The sequence below is a fragment of the Lynx canadensis genome, chromosome B3 (genome assembly GCF_007474595.2).
Source record: "Lynx canadensis isolate LIC74 chromosome B3, mLynCan4.pri.v2, whole genome shotgun sequence".
Taxonomy (NCBI): domain Eukaryota; kingdom Metazoa; phylum Chordata; class Mammalia; order Carnivora; family Felidae; genus Lynx; species Lynx canadensis.
In genome coordinates this window covers 70236090-70256512 of record NC_044308.2, presented here as the reverse complement: position 1 = coordinate 70256512, position 20423 = coordinate 70236090, and the positions used below count along the sequence as shown (strand labels likewise).

Genomic DNA, 20423 nt, shown 5'->3' with positions numbered 1-20423 from the left:
CCAAAAGTAGGAAATTAAATTAAGGGTAGAAGTGAATGCTAAATACAAACTCTGCCAACAAGGAATATACAGTAAAGTAATAGAAATGAGAATATTAAACATTTGAGGACAGGGAAAGAATATGTCAAAAATCATAGAATTTTACCCTGGCCAATAACGTTGGGTGAGTATTTAATCAAGGAGTAAAGAATTATTAGTGTAGAAAATACAGAACCTAGAGAAGTATTAATTGGGTCAGAATACATTATTGAACCAAAAGAGAAGAGTTAATTAAGCAGTCATTAAAAGTTGTTTAAACCCATTGTCCCAAAGGAGAGTGAATATATTTTAAGCTGGCTGTAACCAATTGATCAAGTATAGGGCAAAAAATGTGAACATCTACTTCTGTTTCTTTTAATTGGAAAAGACAACTAAGCTTTACCAGTATTTAATATTAAGATTTTTTTGGTAATCTAAATTAATCTGTATAATACCTGGTTACGTTACATATAATACTTAAAGTTATCTGAAAACATGTGAGTTAACCAAAAGACAGAGATTTAGAGCAGTTATTTCTTTGAACACTTTGCTATGTATTATAGCTTAGGTGTGCCAAAATAGAAGAAGGGGACACTTAAAGTTTATGTTATTTTATATTAACTTAATTTGTTCTCCAAAACTTTATAAGGAGCTTAAATGGATTTATGCTAATTAGCCTTGCATTGAAGATAATTCTAATTTTAAAATTCACATAAATGGTGATACAATAATAGAGTTGACAATTTTACCCATAATATAAACTTTTGCCAACTAAATCACAAAGTAAGAGAACAACAAGCTATCAGAACTGATAATAAACTGGATAGAAACATATTAAATTATTAAGAAACATTATTTTATAATACAGATTTACTTCCATTATAATAAACAATGAACTTGACAATGTATACTGTACCTTGATACATTAGCTAGTGATCACAATTAGCAAAAGACATATATAGATATATAAATCAATACATAAAACAAAATAAAACTATAATTTTTGCAGTATTATTACTTGCAGGATAATAAATAATTATTTTACATTTCTCATTAAAGGCAATAAAAAGTGTTGTGGATGTGTCTTACTAATAGCAAAAGAACCAAAAACTCATTTCTGCCAGTATGAGCAGTATGACAATAAATAAAATGTATTCTTTATCAGTAAACAGTATCAAAAAGTGCATAGAAACTACTTTTAATGATTTGGAAATCTAATGATCTGTAATAGAATCAGTTATGTCCTACAGAAAGGAGTTTTGCTTTACACAAAAGTATCAGTGATTTTAAGAATTGTATATAAAAAACTCTCATGACTTTTAGTATGAATCCCATACTAAAAGCAATGTCTATGACAGAAATCTACATTAAGCCATGGGTTAAGTGGTGAATTTGACTGTAATTAAATGGACTATGACATAAGTGACACGGATATCAGTCAGTTTGAAAGTTATTAATAACATCTTTTTTGGCAAGTAATTGAAACAATCTTTGAAGACTGTGGTGCAAAGTACACCAAGATCATCTATTATTATTAATTTTGTAAAAGAAACACCTTGTATAACAAGAATTTACTACAATATTTTATAGTAAAGGGACAATGTTATGAAACTATTTTGTGCCGTATAGTTTTTGAAAATCTCATAGCAAATTACCTAAAGATAAAAAGTAATTGAAATTTTAGTGAGCATAAAAAAAGTTATACTATCAATGTATAATGCCAATCGTTTTTTAATTTAAATTCAAGTTAGTTAATATACAATGTAGTCTTGGCTTCAGGAATAGAACCCAGTGATTCATCTCTCACATAAAAACCACCCTCCTTAATGCCCATCACCACTTTAGCATAACTATTTTAAAATTTCTACTTTCTGAATATATTAATATTGTACATATTATATGCTGTCAATAGTAAATTATAACATACAGAAATCTATTTTCATGTTGGGGATGTTATGCTCAGAAAAGTCTAGAGATTATTCATCTGAAAAATTACCCAAAGATGTTAGGAGGCTAGGAGGATAGGAGGATAGACTGGAGTAGTATGAGGGAAAGCAAGTGTCCACTAATTCAAAGATGTCTACAATTCTTATAGCACAGCTAATCAACCAATACTCTCATGTCCATTGTAATCAAGCCAAAGCTCAGAGAGAACGACAGCATGTGGCAGGGCTGGAAATTAAGTGTAAACATCTCTCCTGGTCATGCTAGGGCAGCAGCCTCAGTGTCCTAACAATTCCCACTTGAAATTTGGATTCCCAGAGCTACAACAAATCTGCCTCCAAGGTGATTCACATTTTTATAAAAGAACCAGAAGATAGTATATACATTCATAATATGGAGCATCACAGAGCGTGAAAAGCAGATTTTTAATTTTGAATAACCCCTTGAACACATTTTTCTTCATATTGTGCCTTTAGAGCGGGTAAGTGGAAATGTCATAGAGAGCTAATTCAATAGAGGGTTAATATACTGAAGATGGTATTTTAATTTTGTGTTGGCTGGAAGGAAAAGGCTGTGGCTTTTGAGACATCAAATGCTCTCTCACTGAGAGATTGTATTACTACTTCACAACAACCTATGACCAAGAGTTTCCATACAAATGTATAAAATATATGCTCTCAAAATGATACTAAAGAGTAAAACCTGGCAGTAGGTGTTCAGTGATTACCAATTTTGAGTGAAATTAAGAAAAGTAAATTGTGAGCACCCAGATAACTCATACTATCTTTGAAAACAAGGCAATTGCTGGAAACTCAATTTTTTCATAGAAAAGGGGATATTTTTATTTTCATCATTTTAGGTACTGACAGACATGTAATAAGCACATTCTACTGAGAGCTGGAGAAGGAGCTGGCAAAGGAGAATTAATGACCAGAACTAATAGGTAGAAAATTTCTGAATAAAACTGACCATCAGTTTTATCTCATACAAATGAGATCTTAGGAAAAAGAAGTCCTTCTAAGATGTTCATACACAAGCAAATGAAGGAAAATGTGAATAATTTAGGAAACTCATAGGAGTATTCTAAATAGTAGGAAAATATCAAGAAAACCACTTAACAAAAAGAGAATAGTGACTTTCCAAATATATAAGGCAGTCAAAAATATAAATTCAAATAGGGGACATTAAGAAATTTAAAAATTAAGGCATATCAGATCTGCAGTTATGTCATCGACTGCTCCATAGTGAACTATATTTGAATACAAGCAGCTGGATAGAACCAGAAAACTATTGAGAATGACTACTCTAATATAGTAAAGATACTTTTACTTAAGAATGAAAGCAAAAAATGTATAATAGTTTGAGTTTTATTGACCGTAACTCATATAATATATTTACTTGTTTTAAATACACATTTCAACAATTATTGTTGTTTTCACATAGCTATGCAACCATCACCACAATCTTATTTTAGATCATTTCATCACCACAGAAAGAAAATTCATACCTGCTTACATGCACTCTCAGCTCAAGGTGACCACTTTGTAGTAATGTACTTTCTGTCTCTATAGATTTATGTTTACCAAACATTTCATATGGCCTTTTGTGTGGCCTTTTGTGTCTTGCTTCTTTTACTTAGCATGTTTTTGAGGTCCTTCAGTACTTTAGCATAAGTATACATAATTTTTGAAAACATACAATTAGTCAAGATTGAAAATTTTATTTTTTCTTAAAGTGCCCATAATGAAAGGAGAAGGAAATATTTACATAAATCAATTATTTTTATATTAAGTAATATGTATTGTATATACATGAGCAAGAGCAGAAATGCTCATATCCAAATACCTAATAAAACAAGTCTTGGGTTGCTTCTTTCCTTTTGTTTAAATTTGTTTATTTATTTTGAGAGAAAGTGAGTGGGGGAGGGACAGAGAGAGAGAGAGAATCCCAAGCAGACCCTGCACTGTCAGCACAGAGCCCAAACATGGGGCTCAAACCCACAAACCCTGAGATCATGACCTGAGCCTAAACTAAGAGTTGGATGCTTAACCAACTGAGCCACCCAGGGGCCTCTTGACTTGTTCCTTTCTTAATGGGTTTTTATATGGAAAATTCTCAGGATTGCAATCTTGGATTTACATGACTGATTCAGATTTAGCACACGCCATCTCTGTGCTCATGCTGTGCCTGGCCAGGAGCTTACACATACACCATGTCACCCATTCCACATCGCTTTAGGGTGGTCCTGAATCAAACACTTGAGAAATTTACTTAATTATGTGGATCTAGATTTTTATTTACTAAATAAGGTGTAGGGAATAAGTGATTACAAAGTTCCCTTCCAGCTCTGATATATAATTATTCTACCATCAATTTCCTCAAAAGCACCTCATAAATTGAGGAAAAGTTAACTATAATAAAATGTACAATTGCTTATTGAAGAGGAAGAAAATTTTCTTCACTAATAGAATCTCTGTCTAAACTACATAATTTATTTCTTTTCATTTATGTTGCCGTTATACACTTTTTTTTTCTTTTTCTAGTCTTCAATTCTTAACTTTATTTAAGTAACTTTGCTTTTCAGGAAATTCTAAAATAAATTCTCTTGTAAAAATGGGATCACTGGTTCAAAATACCTCTATCCTTTTCCCTTCAGTGGTTAAACCTACACAAAGCTATGAAACTGATGCCACAATTAAGAAGATGAATTTCTGTTGGAAGATTGTAATTTCCCCTGGAGAGTCTCATTGGCTAGAAGTCTATACAAGTATCTGCAACAAAGTGCAAAGTTCTGAACATAAGTGAAATGGGACTTGGCTCCTTATTTGACTTAAAAGGTAACTAGGCAAATAATACAGGGATACACAGGAAGACTATACTATAAATTGAAGAGAGATAGATGACAGAATATAATGGCCTCCTAGCAGCAGTCTGGGGTGATAACTGAAGAATGGTCAAGGAAAGGAATTCCAAGACAAGTTCAGGAACTGGCTGAATGGAATCAGGGGAAGTGGACTATGTCAGATCTAAAGGCATAGGTTATGGAATCTTGCATTGGGCTCAGATTCTCTCCAGATAAGCTTTCTCTGAGATATAGAATATCAAACTTCAGTGAGACAGTATTTACTAAGGTTTAGTGTATGATGAAAAGAAAGAGAAGAAAAACTACAAAATATAGGGAAGAGTAGTAATCTCAATATGTGATTTAAGAAAGAACTCTTGTTCTCTCTTGAAGACAGACAGTCACACTGAGTCTAACAGTAAGATCATCTGCACAGTAAGAGTGCTGAATGGACAAGCTACCTGAAGAACTGAAAGATATTAGGTGCTAAGGTATGAGGCGTAGGGGGGTTTCCCCAGAGTGGTGGGGCTAGGATGAGAAAGAAAGTCTCCTGAAGAACATAGAGAATAAGAATCAATGGACAAAAGGGGAGTAAACTCATGAAAAACATTTTTAAATGATCCTTAGGCAACATTCAGCTTTTCAGTTATAGAGAAAACCCACATTTTGAGGCTGCAATTACTTTTCTTGTCTTAGAACTTACATACTTCTTTATGTTAATAATTCATATTTTATTATTATTATTATTATTATTATTACTGAGAATGAGATTAAATAGCCAATAAACACCATAACAAGTCAAGAGAGAAGTTGTGGAAGGAAGAAAAGGCCTTATAGTTTCACAACCTTAATGGCACTTCTTTCCTGCTTTTTGTTTTTTGTGGGTTTCTTGTTGTTCTTTCAAGTTTTTATTTAAATTCTAATTAGTTAACTTTTAGTGTAATATTGATTTCAGTAGTAGAATTTAGTGATCACTTACATATAACACCCAGTGCTCATCACAAGTACCCTCTTTAATGCTCATCACCCATTTAGACCATCTCCACCCACCTCCCTCCATCAACCTTCAGTTTCTTCTCTATTGTTAAGAGTCTCTTATAGTTTGCCTCCTCTCTCTTTCTCCTTTTTCCTCTTTTCCATATGTTCATCTATTTTGTGTCTTAAATTCAACATAGGAGTGAAATCATATGGTATTTGTCATTCTCTGACTTACTTTGCTTAGCATAATACACTCTAGCTCCATAAGAAGAGGTATATTTATGTTAAGTACAGAACTAAAGAAATAGTTTTTAAAACTTGCTCGGGAAAGGAAGAAGATGAATAAGAGAAACAAATGCTGGGAAAGCTAACAACATAAATGAATGCCAGCTTACCCTCTCAAATAAAATAAAAGGCAAAATAAAGCTGTAATTTAGGATTTATTTGTATTAATTGCATTACACTTAAGAGTATTAATTTCATATCCAAGTTTTTCTGTTGTCAGTGTATCATGGGGCATGAAATTCCATGTAGCAAAGGTATTCATCCCCAATTGTAACTGGCATATTCATTTCATCTGATAATCATCAAAACCAGTCATTTCTCCAAAGTGCATATAACTATTAAAATTACTGTCATAAAGGTCTCCAAAGTAAAATTCCTGCTCACTCACCTGATAATCATGTAACACAGCCCTTCAAAGAGAGCATGGTGCATGGCTGTCCTCTGGGTGCTCGTCCAGACCCAGTGTCATCGTTCAGCATCCACTCTGTCTCCTGGAGGTTGACCAACAAGAACATCATTTTCATCTTTATTTTCCCTAATTGTATTCATTGTCCAGTTCTTAAAAATATATAAGGTAGGAAATAAATTGAGGGAATTAAGGTTGGATAATGGTGATAGGATATTTTGACAAGGGTCTGAGTAGAAAAGAAAACAAGGAGGACATTATAGGTCATTGGAGAAAAGAGAACAGACACTTCCTAAGCATCTTCATATCTGAATTCAGTCCCTTTTCTAAATGTACCACTCCTCCTACTCACTGTTCTTTATTCTCTTCTTCCTATAAATCCTCACATATTCTCTGAGCCTTGTTCTTCCCATGGGGATTATTTTTAATTTAAAAAAAAATTTTTTTTTTTTTACGTTTATTTATTTTTGAGACAGAGAGAGACAGAGCATGAACGGGGGAGGGGCAGAGAGAGAGGGAGACACAGAATCGGAAGCAGGCTCCAGGCTCTGAGCCGTCAGCCCAGAGCCCGACGCGGGGCTCGAACTCACGGACCGCGAGATCGTGACCTGAGCTGAAGTCGGACGCACAACCGACTGAGCCACCCAGGCGCCCCGGATTATTTTTAATTTATAAATGTTTTGAAGATAACAGCAACCAAACTTAAAGCTGTATCTAAAAGTGTCCTTGGGAATTGGTCTCCATTAATTTTTTAAGTTTATTTATTTATTTTGAGAGAGAGAAGGAGAGAGAACATGTGGGGGAGGGGCAGAGAGAGAATGGGAATCCCAAGCAAGCTCCACACTGTCAGCATGCAGCCCCATGTGGGGCTCGAACTCAGAAACCTTGAGATCATGACCTGAGTCAAAATCAAGAGTAGGATGCTTAATTGACTGAGCCACCCAGATGCCCCTGGTCTCCATTCTTTTAAAATTCTTACAATATGTTACATCACCATGTACTAAATTAAGTGTTTTTTTATTTGGTTTACTGCTATTTTTAGCTTCATTATTATGTATCTTTAGATTGTCTCTAGACATAGGGCATTCAATCATTCTATAAGAAAACACAGTGCAATTAGCTGTAACATAGAAGGATTCCAACATACCTGCCGAATCATACCTCCTAAGGAAACCACATGGAACATATGATTTCAATCAATACTTGACTAGACCATAAAAAATACATTCCTTTAACTTTGTAGGCAATATGTATATTGGTATGAGGTCAAATTCAGGCATCAGACTGACTGGGCTTGAATATCAGCTTTGACTTTGTTAGCTGAGTACCTATAAGTCATTAAATATTTCTATGCCATAGTTTTCTTATATGTAAAATAAGAATAATCATAATATTCACCTCATGAGATTCTTTGAGCATTAAATGTGTTAATATATGTGAAACACTTAGAACACAGTAATATTTAGCACATACTAATAGCTTAATAGTTATTATTTTTGATCACTCTAGATCCTATGAACAATGTCTAAAAGCTAAGTAAAGACAATTTAGTATGGCATGGCACAACCAAAAACAAATCTGTATGTTAGAGTTGAATCATTTAACTAATTACCTCTTAACTACCACTTACATACATTTACGCAGAACATGTATACTTCTCACTATGAACAACAGTAATATGAGGGTTAGGAAAAGAAGTTCATAAAGATTTTCTTTCATGTATAAATTAGCCTCTAAGAGTGTGTGTGTGTGTGTGTGTGTGTGTGTGTGTGTACACTTTCTTCACTTATTTCAGAAATAAAGAATAACCTTAAAAAATGACTTCAGTGATAAAGGACAACACAATTTCCTCATCTTCTGAATTCTATATTCCTTATATATTGTTTTAACATAATCTCAAGAGGTGACAGAAAATTGTGATAATAAAAGGAAAAATAAATACTAATGTAACTACTTATCCAATTTTTGCAAGTGAGCAAATTAGTGAGTCAAGATCAACTGATAAGAGTATCATGTGATCAAATAAAACAATAGAAAATAAAACTTCCATTCTTACAAATTCTTTTTAATTGCTGCATAACTATGAGAATATTATTTCAGAATGATATAACCCATAAAATAATTCCAAATTATAGATAGTGATGCCGATATATTTAAGATTCTGTGTTCTCATAATATCAATTATTATCATCAGTTAGAAATAGGAAAACATCAGTGCTAATGTGGCTTTATTTTTTTTTTTATTCTCTTTGTATAAAAGAACTTCTGGAGTCTTTCTGAATCAAGTAAATGGATCTTAAAAATGGATCTGTAGTGACTGAGTTTATTTTACTAGGATTTTCTGGACAATGGGAACTTCGGATTTTCTTCTTTGTAACATTCTCCTTAATCTACAGTGCTACTGTGTTGGGGAATGTTCTCATTATGGTCACAGTGACATTTAGTTCCACCCTTCATTCTCCCATGTACTTCCTCCTTGGAAACCTCTCTTTTTTGGACATGTGTCTCTCCACAGTCACCACACCCAAGATGATCACAGACTTACTCAGTGAACACAAGATCATCTCCATATGGGGCTGCATGACTCAGATGTTCTTTATGCACTTCTTTGGGGGTGCTGAGATGACTCTTTTGATAGCTATGGCCTTTGACAGATATGTAGCCATATGTAAACCCCTGCACTACAGGACAATCATGAGCCACAGGCTGTTGAGTGGGTTTATGATACTTTCATGGATAATTGGTTTTATACACACCATGAGCCAGATGGTATTAACAGTAAACTTGCCTTTCTGTGGCCCCAATGTCATAGACAATATATTTTGTGACCTTCCCCTTGTGATTAAGCTTGCTTGTATGGAAACATATACCCTGGAATTATTTGTCATTGCTGATAGCGGGCTGCTCTCATTCATCTGTTTCATCCTCCTTCTTGTCTCCTACATTGTCATCCTGATCACCGTACAACAAAAATCATCGGGAGGTCTCTCCAAGGCACTGTCCACACTGTCTGCACACATGATTGTGGTCACTCTGTTCTTTGGACCTTGTATTTTTATCTATGCCTGGCCATTCAATAGCTTCTCAGGAAATAAAGTCCTTGCTGTATTTTACACTGTTTTCACACCCTTACTAAATCCTATTATTTATACCCTGAGAAATCAGAAAATGAAAGAGGCCATGAGAAAATTACAGTTCCAAAATGTTATCTCCACATAGAACTCTTATAGAACTCTTAGACTTGAACACTATATATATATATATATATATATATATATATATATATATATAATTTTTTAATGTTTATTTCTGACAGAGAGAGAGAGACAGAGCATGAGTGGGAGAAGGGCAGAGAGAGAGAGGGATACATAAAATCTGAAGCAGGCTCTAAGCTCTGAGCTGTCAGGACAGCCTGATGTGGGGCTCGAAACCACGAACTGTGAAATCATGACTTGGGCTGAAGTCAGACACTCAACCAACTGAGCCACCCAGGCACCGCAGTTGAACACTATATAATTAACACAACTTCCAAATATTATGCTAACATAATTTTCATAGATTCTGTATAATACATGAAGTTCACTCTTATGTTAGACCAGTGCAGAACCATAATCAGTGCAGAAAATAATAAAATATCTTAATTCACATTTCCTGCTGTTAAAACACATAATGATAATGAATGTCCTACAGCAAAATAAACATTTGAAATCATCAAGCACTTTTCCATAGATATTCAACATCTATTTATTAGTGAAGATATAAATATGAAAATATATATATGGTGAATACTAATAGAGATGATTTTAATAGATATGGATTGTTAATGACATTCATAAAGTTATACTACCTTTAAATGATGGAGCAGTACAAATCATGATTGAGATAATGTGAACAACAATGAGAAAAAATATGAATCTAATCTCTTGATGCAATGAGACAAAAAAAAGAATAAGTAATTAAATCTGACAGCATAATGAATATAAAATGCAAGAGAGAATGTGAGATACCAGAGGGAAGAAACAAATGTAAGGACAATTTCAGTAGAACGACATAAAGCATCCTTGAAACCAAATGCTCCAAGAAATATCGTAAATATGTATGCACAGTTGACTTTCAAACCTCAATAAATAAAAATAGGAGCATATTTCTTGATTTTATGCAATATATCAATGTAACTTTTTCTTTCCAAGTGCTTTACATAAAACTTCAGTTAAATTTACCTCTGATAAGCTTATAATCCTTGTTGCAATTATCAGCTAAATCTGATTTGGTTGTGAGTGTTGAGGAGGGGGCAGTGCATGCTAAATTGAAAATATCATATTCATTGATAGTAATCTTAAGTATTCTCTCCCAATTCAAGACACCAACATTTCTTGCTTCCTCTAGGCAACAGCTTTCTATTGATCCTAAACTACTGCATAAGTTCTTTCCTCTATTGAATGTACTCTCTACAACTATCCAGAGTGATGTGATTAAAATGCAGGTCCCAATGTTTCCTCCCTGGCTAAAATTATTTTGTGGCATTAAGACATAGGTTCACATCCTTAACTGACCTTTAAACCCCAGCCTGTCTCTGGAAATTTGCTCTAATCTACCTCTTTTCATAATGTTATATTAACACTGACTTTCTTTCAAACTTTCCAAGTTATCAGGCATCTTAATTTAGGACTATTTCCAGGCTGTTTCCTTCATCTACAATGACCTTCCATCACTTCTATACCCAGCTAACTTCTTCCTAGAGTACAGAACCTGGACACAATATTATATTTTAGAATACTTCTCCTATATGTCCTTGGCCAGTTTATATTTCTTTATTTCACTCATTTATAGCCTGCTGCGATTTCCATCCTTTGCACAAGTTATAGCAATAATGAATTGTATACTTATAGGTTAATGTTAGTTCTATCTTAAGGCACTAGACTCTACATATCTCCAGTATCTAGTATGTATATTGGCTCATGGAAGTTCATATGTACCTACTGAATGAATAAAGAAATGATGAAATAACTATATTCTAGCAGTTATTTGACTTACACTTAAGGAATAAATGCACTTCAGGGCACTTGGGTGGCTAGGTCGGTTGAGCATCCAACTTTGGCTCAGGTCATGATCTCACAGTTCATGAGTTCAAGCCCTGTGTTGTGCTCTGTGCTGACAGCTCGGGGCCTGGAGCCTACTTCCAATTCTGTGTCTCCCTCTCTGTCTACTCCTCCCCTGCTCACACGCTGCCTCTCTCGAAAATAAATAAGGATTAAAAAATTTTTTTTAAAGGAATACATGCACTTCTATGAGATATTATCTGTTAAAAACTTAGAGTATATAAGGGCATATATTGCTCATATATTTTAGTAATTGAATTACAGGTGAGAGCCTTGTAATTAAAGAAAAGGAACATGGAATACATGAAGAATTTCAGGCAAATGGAAGAGAATAAATAAAGCAAGTTTAGAATATTTGCTATAAAAATTACATTCAATTCTATTTCTACACAGTAAACCTAAAATCTCAGTCTTACATTATAGCACACCCTATATTAGACAAATCATAGCCATTTATAAAGTAAAACATACATCCACTGGTGGATGGGAGTATACTCCAACTGATTAAACATTACATGAGATTTTTGTGACTGTAGTAAAGCACACTCAAAATCCAAAAACCCTCTGGTTAAAAAATATCTAAGATTGCTAGAATCATCTAAAATAACCATTAAAATCAATTTTAAAAGGTTTTAAAAGAAAGTAAACAAATCACATCTGAGTCCCAATATGAAACTGAGGTCCATTCCAGGAGGGTAAACCAGCACTGAAACATTGCTCATCTACTGAGAACATCTACTGAGTACTGTTACCTAGAGAAGCTACAAATTTGAGAGAGTACTATAGATTGGGCTTTGGTCCTGAACAGGGATGGAAACTGACTGGAGGTAATGCTGAGTGCTTACATTCTGAAAAAATAAAATAAAATAAAATAAAAGAGATTATTAGAAGAAAACCTGCCTACTGGAAGCCGACAGCAATAAAAAAAATGTTACCCAAACTTGAATCTGGATGTAGTGACAATAATGTGCCATTCACAAAAGCTGGGTTTGCTATCATAGTCTTTGTATGTTCCCATACATCAAAGTGACAGTTTTATTTTAACTCACTACTTAAGAATGTAGGCTCAGGCATTTGCAAAGGTAAACACAAATATTCCCTGAAAAGCAAAATGCTCCTTGAAAATAGTCTACACTAAACTACCAAAGAAAGGTTTTACAAATAAAAATTCACAATCAAAAATCACAAAACAAATAAACAAAAACATCCCAGCAAACATGACAGTCAGGAGAAAGTGAAAAACAATCATGAAATGGGAGAAAAAAATATTTAGAAATCATGGATCTGATAAAGAACATGGGTCCAGAATACATAACGAACTCTTACAATTCTTGAATTGAAAGACAAATAACTCAGTTAAAAATGGGCAAAAGATCTAAGGAAAAAGGTCCCCAAAGAAGATATATGAATGGGCAATAAGCACATGAAAAGATGCTCAACATCATTAGTCATTAGAGCTATACAAATGAAAATCACAGTAAGAAACCATTTCATACCAAGATGGCTATAATCAAAAAGACAGTTGAGAACATAGAGCAGTTGGAACCTTCATACATTGCTGATGGAATGTAAAATGGTGCAACCATTTTGAAAAGAATTTTAGCAATTCCTCAGAATGTTTAACATAGAGCTACCATGTGATCTAGCAATTTCACTCTGAATATGTAAAAGCAAAATAAATGAAAACACACACCCACACAAAAGATTGAATATTGGGGCACCTGGGCAGCTCAGTCAGTTAAGCGCCTGACTTTTGGTTTTGGCTCAGGTCATGCTTAGTGAGTTCAAGCTCTGTGATGGGCTCTGCACTGCTGGTGAGGAGCCTGCTTGGGAATCTCTCTCTCCTCCTCTCTCTGATCCTCCCTGGCTCGAGTGCTGTGTTTTTCTCTCTCTCAAAATAAATAAACTTTAAAAAACAAAACACTGAACATGAATGGTTACAGAAGCTTTATTCATAATAGTAACCAATTTTTAAGAACCTAAATGTTCATTAACTGATAGATAAACCAAAGGTGGTATTATTATGGAACCAGGCTGGAACGCTGGTGGAAAAACCAAGCAACACTCAGAGATCTTGGTGGATTGGAGATTTACTTAACACTGGCAGGCTCAGAGGAGACCATTTCTCCAAAGATCTGAGCCGTGAGCACAAGCATGGGAGGCAATTTATAGTCTGTTACTTCCGCATTCCACATTAGTAGTAATTTGGCATACACGGCAAGCAGGGCAGGAAGAAGAACCCGGAAGAGGGGTCTCTAAGCTAGAAACTAGAGCTTGTTTTAGTCCCGTTGGCCATCTTATGGTGCAGAACTTTACTTATTTTCCCAACAGTATACCTACACAATGGAATATTATCTGACAATAAAAAGGAATCAAGTACTGATACATGGTATAACATGCATGAATCTTGAAAAATTTGACAATACAAAAGAAAAGACACAGAAAACCACATATTGCATGAATCCATTTGTATAAAGTTTCCACAACAAGCAAATCTTTACAGGCACAAAGTAGATTGATGGTTACTTAGGTGTGGGGAGAGGGGAACAAGGATGTGGTCTTTTGCAACTAGTTTCTCTCCTTTAGCCTAATGTTTTTAAGATAAAACCAGATGGCAGCATGAGTTAATACGTGAATGCTAACAGCCATATCAGCAACATGGCAGAGTAGCAAATGCCTCCATACACCCACAAACACAACAGTTCATCAATTTATGGAAAAATTCCTTTTGAGAAAAATCTAAAACTAATTGAAAGTCTCCTGCACCCCCCAGGAGAATGCAAAACTTGGCTAACTGAAGCAATTAAGGAGTTTCAGGACACCCTCTCACCAGAGTCCCTCCCTGTCACAGTATCATATGATCAAGAGAAGATACACTAGCTCCAAGCTTCACCAAGGGGAGGGAAGGAGTTGATTCACACGTTCAGTGCCCCAGCTTTTCAGAGAGGTCTCCCTGAGGACTAGATTCTGTTTTGCCAGTCTTGGAGCTCTGACAGGTCTGGCAGAGTCTAGCTGCCTGTGGGAGAACAGAGGCAGTAGCTCAGGCTAGTAGATGCTATTGATTTTCCTTACCATTCAGCACAAAGTGAGTACATTAAAAAATCCCAGCTCTCAGCTTCTCCCAGGAGAGTAAAGGAGTTGATCCATGCATCCAGCACCCTAACTTCTATGGGGCTTCACAACTAGCATCTCTCTCACCAATCCCAAAGCTCTGATGGTTCTAGCATAGTCAAACCAGCTGGGGGAGAATAGAGATGCAGCTTGGGCTGATAGATGCCAGAGCTTCCCCTACATGCTCCCTTAAGCTCTGCACAGAGTGAGAAAACAAAAATCACTGCCAAGAAGCAGGCTGCTTCTTCCTGGGGAGAGAAAGCATTGGAGAGCCCCCCAGAATCTCTGGCCAGGCTTATTGGTGGGGATCTCTTCCTGCATAAAACCGATCTGTGAAGACTGAGAGAGGTGCCTACGTTGTCCAGTGTGCAGACACCAACACAGAGAATTGAGGAAAGTGGAGAACCAGACACAATGTTCCAAAAAAAGGAACAAGATAAATCCTCAGGAATTGACCTTAATAAAATGGAGGTATATGAGTTACCTGACAGAGAATTAAAACAACTCCCATAATGATGCTCACCAAGGTCAAGAGAACAGTGTGTAACTTCAATACTCCCATTTAAAAGTCACATAGCTCTTGCTTATACATGAAAGCTCATTCTTGAACTTGCTTTTGTGTAGGTTTCTTTCCCCTCTTATCAGGCCCAATGTATCCCGAGTCAGGCTGGAACTGTAGTTATCTCCCTGGAGAGGAACTTAGGCCAGGCCTACAGGGTCACCTGCTGCCTTACAGGAGAAAAGGCTCTGGAACTTCCTTGAGCAGGAGGAAGTTCTTGTTATTACAAAAATGAAGGAGACTGCAGAGCCAAAGTCTTCAGGGGCATTTATCCAGAGGTACTCATGCCAGATTTCAGGGTCCTAGATTTTCCCTTCTAGTGCCTTGACCTTACCGTAACACACATGCCTTGCTTGAGTGTTTATATTTTGTTGGAACTGTGTAAGTCTGTTAGATCTTCAGACTACTCCTTGTCTAAGATATTCCCACTACAGGAGATAAGGACTTCTTTGTGAGCTACAAAAGAGTTATTTAGATCCCTACACTTAACCTATAACTGCTTGTTCTGGTCTTCAGTATATTATTCCAAGGCATCAACACAACTTAAAATAAGCAAACAACTCCTCTATTTGTAGGAATTTTTCTCCCCTTATTTTACAAATGACTAAATGCCTGAATCATTCACTTATAATAGCATTCCTTTTCCACAAGATGTTTCCCCAGGTCACCACCACTGAAATCTTTAGGTGTTCATTTGTTTGTTTTGTTGTGGTTGTTGTTTTTTTAAGTAGGCTCCAAGTTCAATGTGGAGCTTGAACTCATAACCCTGAGATCAAGAGTCATTTGCTCCATTGACAAGCCAGCCAGACACCCCACCACCACTGAAGTCTTGAGCAATCAGACATTTATATAATGCCAGTACTTGTCTAGTCCCAAACACCAATTGTAATGGAGTCCTATTTGCACACCAGGCAGTGAGTGAACCAACCACAATACCCATTTATCACCTGTGCTCTCAGACCACTCCCAATACTAATTATGTTAGTTTAAGTCATCTAAGAAGTAGATACCAGATGGGATTAAGGTACATTCGTGGTGGAATACTACTCAGTAATAAATTTTAAAACATTTTTTAAGCTACTACATGCAACAACATAGATACATCTCTAAAACTTTATGTTAGTCAGAAGACACTCAAAACAAAAGAGTACATATTGTAAGATTTTATTTAAGTGAAACTTAAAAATAGATAAAAATGATATTTAGTGTCAGAAATGAGAAGTCCTTAGCTCTAACAGTGAATATTTACTACAAAGGGGCCCAAGGGAAATTTTTGTCTGATAAATGTTTTCTAATTTGATAAGTTAAATAGCTTCATTGATGCACACACAGGAAAAAAATTCAATCTATAATTTAAGATCATTTCATCTTAACACCTGCAAGATATTCCTCATACATAAAGGGAATTAAAAACAGGAACTGGTTACTAAAAAAATAAATAACAAAAACAAATAAAGTGGTTTAAAGTAGGATTTCGGATGGTGCCCTATTGATGTGGGAAACAAAGGCAGAAGGAAATGGCAGGTAAAACTAAATTTCCTTATAACCTGCAGCCCATTGACAAATACTTGAGGCTCTGGCCAGTCTTTTTTTTTTTTTTTTAACGTTTATTTATTTTTGAGACAGAGAAAGACAGAGCATGAACAGGGAAGGGGTGGGGGGTCAGAAAGAGAGGGAGGGAGACACAGATTCTGAAACAGGCTCCAGGTTCTGAGCTGTCAGCACAGAGCTGGACGTGGAGCTTGAACTCACAGACCAGGAGATCATGACCTGAGCACCTGCACCAAGGCTCCCACCAGTCTCAATGCTAATGCTTTGCTAGAGGGAAAACAACTTTAACTTGACAATAGCGAGGCCTCCAGTATCCTGTGAGTCTTCTTTAGCATATGAAAATCCCTTTGGAAACTTCCCCTGGACTTTACCTCCCCCAACTCTATAGTATATAACCAGTCTCTCCTCATGGTCCCAAGGCATCTCTTCCTGCCCAAGGGTCCTGTTCCCATGCTTTAATAAAATCACCTTCTTGCACCAACAATGTCTTCAAGAATTCTTTCTTGGCCGTTGGCTCTGGACCCCGTAAGCTCAACCATAACCCCAAAAAACCTCATCACTATCACCATTACTGGTAATAAAAGAAAATGCTTTGGCAAATTGTGGAAATAATATTATCATAGAGCAGTATCTTGCTTTTTTTCTTACCAGAAACCTTTTCTTTTTCCTCCCTTGTGGAGTCTCCAGCCAGTTGTAAGTTCTTACAACCAATGTCTAATTATATTCTCCAAGGTAAAAGGTCACCTGGGGGAAGGAGTTCTAGGTTGGCTGGGCTTAACAGATATCTTGCTATTTGATTGTTTTTAAATTTTAAATTTGTTTGTCTTCTGAATTTTGTGGACTTCTTTTTTCCTAATTTTACCTCATGTGTTAAAAGTAAACTAGCAGTGCACTATAATAAATAGTGTCTTTCAATTTATATGTCCTTTTCAGCAAAATAATCTGATTTATAGTGAAGTATTTAACACCTAATCTCTTTTTCCCTGGCACTAACACCTGAATGGATGACCATGTTTTACAAATTAAAATGTAGTTTAGAACATTTGACATTTAGTCTACATGTTTCTGTAAGCATACACATCTTCTTCTCAGTTCAAACAGAGGAACACAGTCATCAAAGTCATAGGTCATTTCATACAACTCAACCAAGCTTTAGTCTTCTTATTTTATAAGGTAATGTATCAAGCCGTTCAGGGAAATAAATTTCTGTCACAATTTCATTATAAATAAAAACGAGTGACTAACAAGAAGAATTCTAGAGGTTCTATTCATCTAAAAGTATTCTAATTTTTAATTGAGAATTTAGCCTGTCAAAGTGCAATGTGGAATGCAAAGGGTTCTTTCCTTTATACTGAATCATCTACTATTATGACCTATTTCTTTCCTCAATAGTAATACAGCTTTTATTTTAAGAATTTGGAAGGCTAATTTTGAGTTATAATTTCTGAATTTTGAATTGACTCTTCTTTGCCTAGAAATGATAAAACAACTGACTTCTTCATAAGATCAAACATCCATCTAATAAGAAAAGAAAAAGAAAAGAGAGAGAGAAAGAAGAAAAAAAATATACACATAAATAATAAAATGATGGTGTCTATTTTTGTCCTGTTACCTTAACATCAAATCTCCAGATCTAAGCAAGCTCAACTTCAACTTATTTTGTCACCCTATATTTCATATGATGAGAGTTAAAGTTACCAGAAAGAGACCACTGCCTGATATGATCTTCAAAACCAGTACACTGCTATTACAGAGGGATACTTTCTTAAAATTTTTCAACTGGATTAAACAAGAACAAACATAACTGTAGAATAATGAAGTATCACTACATTCAAAATAACATATGGATTCAGGAACTAAAATAGACGAGACAGAAGAAAACTTTTGAATGCTAGAAAGCAGTGAGCAAGCCTGAATCATGGAGGACATGGGCTTAGTAGAAGCTCTGTTAAGGCAGGGTAGCCTAGGGGAAATAGGTATCAGAGAACAACCTCACAGCCATTCCTGGGATTTCCTCTGTTGCCTCCACCTCTGCCACAAAACCTGCCAGTGAAACACCAAACTTACCAACCAACTCACCTGTCTCCTTTGTTGTCACCTTTTTAAATATTTTTTGATTTCCTCTCTTTCTCTAGCCATCTTTTTTCCTAGATACTGATGTCTCCTGATTTCAACATCAGCAATTTATAATTAAATTTTAAAAAGTTTAAGCCACACTGTGTTACACTATCAAGAACTCTCTGGGGCGCTTGGGTGGCTTAGTCTGTTCAGAGTCTGACTCAGTTTTGGCTCAGATCATGATCCCAGGGTCATGAGATCAAGCTTAAGATTCTCTCTTTCTTCCTCTGCCTCTCTTTACTGTTCATGCTCTCTCTCAATGGAAAAAAAAAAAGAAGAGGAAAAGAAATCAAAAGAGCTCTATGATTTATCTAAAATATTAAAAATTTTATTGTTACCTAGTCATTCCTTCTTTGCTAACCTGAATATAAAAGATAGACTGTTTGCTATTATATCTTGTAAAAATAGAAAGTTTATTTTTCTAAATCAAGATGCACTGTCTTCAGAATAAAAATGGAAAATGTACAAATTTCCTTAAAGATACAGCTCAAGAGTATTCTAGGCAGAATATTAACAGAACCAGATGATTATTTTGAACTGTGTGGGATAAAGTACAGGAATACAGAGAGACCCTAAGAAGAAATACTTATGATCAGTTTTCAAAATATTTTAGACGAAATGTAGACAACCCATGACAGTCTCTCCAAATAGCAGAAACAAATAAAAACTTCATGTAAGAAAAAGCTTCAGAATAAAGAATAAATCAATGATGAGGCTACAAGCCCCTTTGTTAAGTCTTCAGAAACACTAGACACAGTGCCTAGTAGAATCATGGCTGGAAATAAGATCAAGAATCCTACAGGTTTTGTCCACATTAGCCAAGTACACTTAAAGTAGACATATATGTCTCAGACAGAATTATGGATGTGGCTTTTGAAGCATGAAGTATACACACAAAAAAAGTTTCCTAAGATATGTACAAAATTTTTGGAGAATTATTCTGGCAACACAATAGCTAAATTGGACTAAAAAGGACAAAGTGGAAAATACAGAGTGTTGGCAAAAGGCTTGAAAGGACACTACACAGAAAATGATATCCAAATAGCAAAAATTTGAAAAGGTGCTCACTACCATTCCTCAGCAGGATGTGTAAATCAAAACTACAACGAGATGCCACTACACACTAACTTGAATGAACTGCTAAATTTAGACTAAAAATACAAATTGTTGTGAAGATACAAAACAATTGTTTCTCTCCTATATTGACAGTAGGGATGTAAAATGTCATAGCCACTATGGAAAAGCAGGGACATTTCTCAAGCATGAAAAATATCCTGACCCTATGTTTCAGCAACCCAACTCGTAAGTGTGTGCACAAGAGAAATGAAAGCAAATGTCCATGGAAAGATTTAATACAAGAATGCTCTGGTTGCCTTTATTCATGTTTCCCTCTAAATTCAAGGCAAAAAGCCTCTTCACTTGCTATATATTTAGAAAGTGGAATATTTATCAGTAAGAAACATGGATCTCAAAAAATATATACATTTAAAATGCCAGACACAAAACAATACA

At 35.3% G+C, this 20423-nt stretch overlaps 1 protein-coding gene across 1 annotated transcript; it reads left to right on the top strand.

The window, feature by feature from the left end:
• Positions 1-8762: 8762 nt before the first annotated feature.
• LOC115517168 (olfactory receptor 4L1) lies at positions 8763-9692 on the top strand. Its single transcript, XM_030320287.1, has one exon. It carries the CDS (start codon positions 8763-8765, stop codon positions 9690-9692), a length of 930 nt encoding a protein of 309 aa, XP_030176147.1.
• Positions 9693-20423: the final 10731 nt, after the last annotated feature.

Excerpts from the sequence above, each read along its gene's own strand:
- LOC115517168 (XM_030320287.1), top strand. The coding sequence starts at position 8,763 with ATGGATCTTAAAAATGGATCTGTAGTGACTGAGTTTATTTTACTAGGA.